The following is a 1,038-nucleotide window of genomic DNA, read 5'->3' as shown; positions in this document are numbered from 1 at the left end:
GCAAGTTGTGTGTATAGGAGGAGGGGCAAAGGAGGAGGAAAAAGAAGAGCTTTTACAATTAGAAATACCGTGCAACATTGAATATGTGAGAATAGGAGATTGTCAAGGGTTAGAGAGATTATCAAAAACCTTTCACAACCTTACATGTCTCACAAACTTAGAGATCGTAAAGTGCCCGAAATTGGTTTCACTTTCAACGGACAACTTGCCTCCAACACTTAGGACTTTGTGCATTTTGAGTTGTGAGAATTTGGAATGTTTTCTGGAGGACAAGGAGAATATCAATTTCAGTAGCACATCTCTTCTTCAATCTCTTGAAATTAGAGAATGCGAAGCTCTAAAATCATTAGCATGGAGTGGTAAGTTACCCGTGCAGCTTAAGAAGTTGGATGTTTTACTGTGTCCAGAGCTTGAATGTTTAGCACGGGAAATTGGGGATAATACTTGTCTTGAATCTATTTCACTCTGGGGCTGTAGAAATATTAAACATTTACCCCAAGGACTGGACAAACTCAGTCGTCTTCAACATATTTGTCTATGGGATTGTCCAAATCTTGTTCGTCTCCCAGAAGCTCTGCCCAACCTCCACCATCTTCAAGTGTTAATCATATGGGCATGTCCAAGGGTGCAAAATTCCATCGGAGAAAGGGGTTTCCCTACCAACCTAACTTCCCTTTCCATTGATGACCCCAATATTAGTAAGGCAGTAATGGAATGGGGATTGCATAGACTCACCTTTCTTACATATCTCCACATTAATGGTAGTAATTGCACAGATGCGGCGTCGTTTTCTCAAGAGGAGATTGGAATGAAGCTGCCCCCTTCTCTGATCGATCTTACTATCGGCAATTTCAAAAATGTAAGAAAGCTATCCTCCAACGGCTTTCAAAACCTCACCTCTCTTCAATCTTTGGTGATGTACGGTTGCCCAAAGCTCAAATCCATTCCCCGAAAGGAAATGCTTCCCTCGCTTTCGCAGCTAACTATTTGGGACTGTCCGGTGCTAAAGAAAAGGTGCAAAAGGGACAAAGGAAAACA

General features: G+C 41.8%; 1 protein-coding gene across 1 annotated transcript in view; it reads left to right on the top strand.

Annotated features, from left to right (window-relative positions):
* The window catches only part of LOC149526545 (uncharacterized), a gene marked incomplete at both ends in the record, with an annotated part of 3,846 nt that extends 2,813 nt beyond the window's left edge, over window positions 1-1,033 (top strand). Inside the window, 1 exon segment of the mRNA XM_089785289.1 lies at window positions 1-1,033. This exon segment is cut by the window's left edge and continues 103 nt beyond it. Within this exon segment, the coding sequence (XP_089641415.1) occupies window positions 1-1,033 (1,033 nt within the window).
* Window positions 1,034-1,038: the final 5 nt, after the last annotated feature.

Source organism: Theobroma umbraticum, unplaced genomic scaffold, assembly GCF_002168275.2.
Source record: "Theobroma umbraticum cultivar Fairchild unplaced genomic scaffold, ASM216827v3 scaffold_55.0, whole genome shotgun sequence".
Taxonomy (NCBI): Eukaryota; Viridiplantae; Streptophyta; class Magnoliopsida; order Malvales; family Malvaceae; genus Theobroma; species Theobroma umbraticum.
The sequence above is the reverse complement of the archived record's forward strand: the minus strand, read 5'-3'. Positions and strand labels throughout refer to the sequence as shown.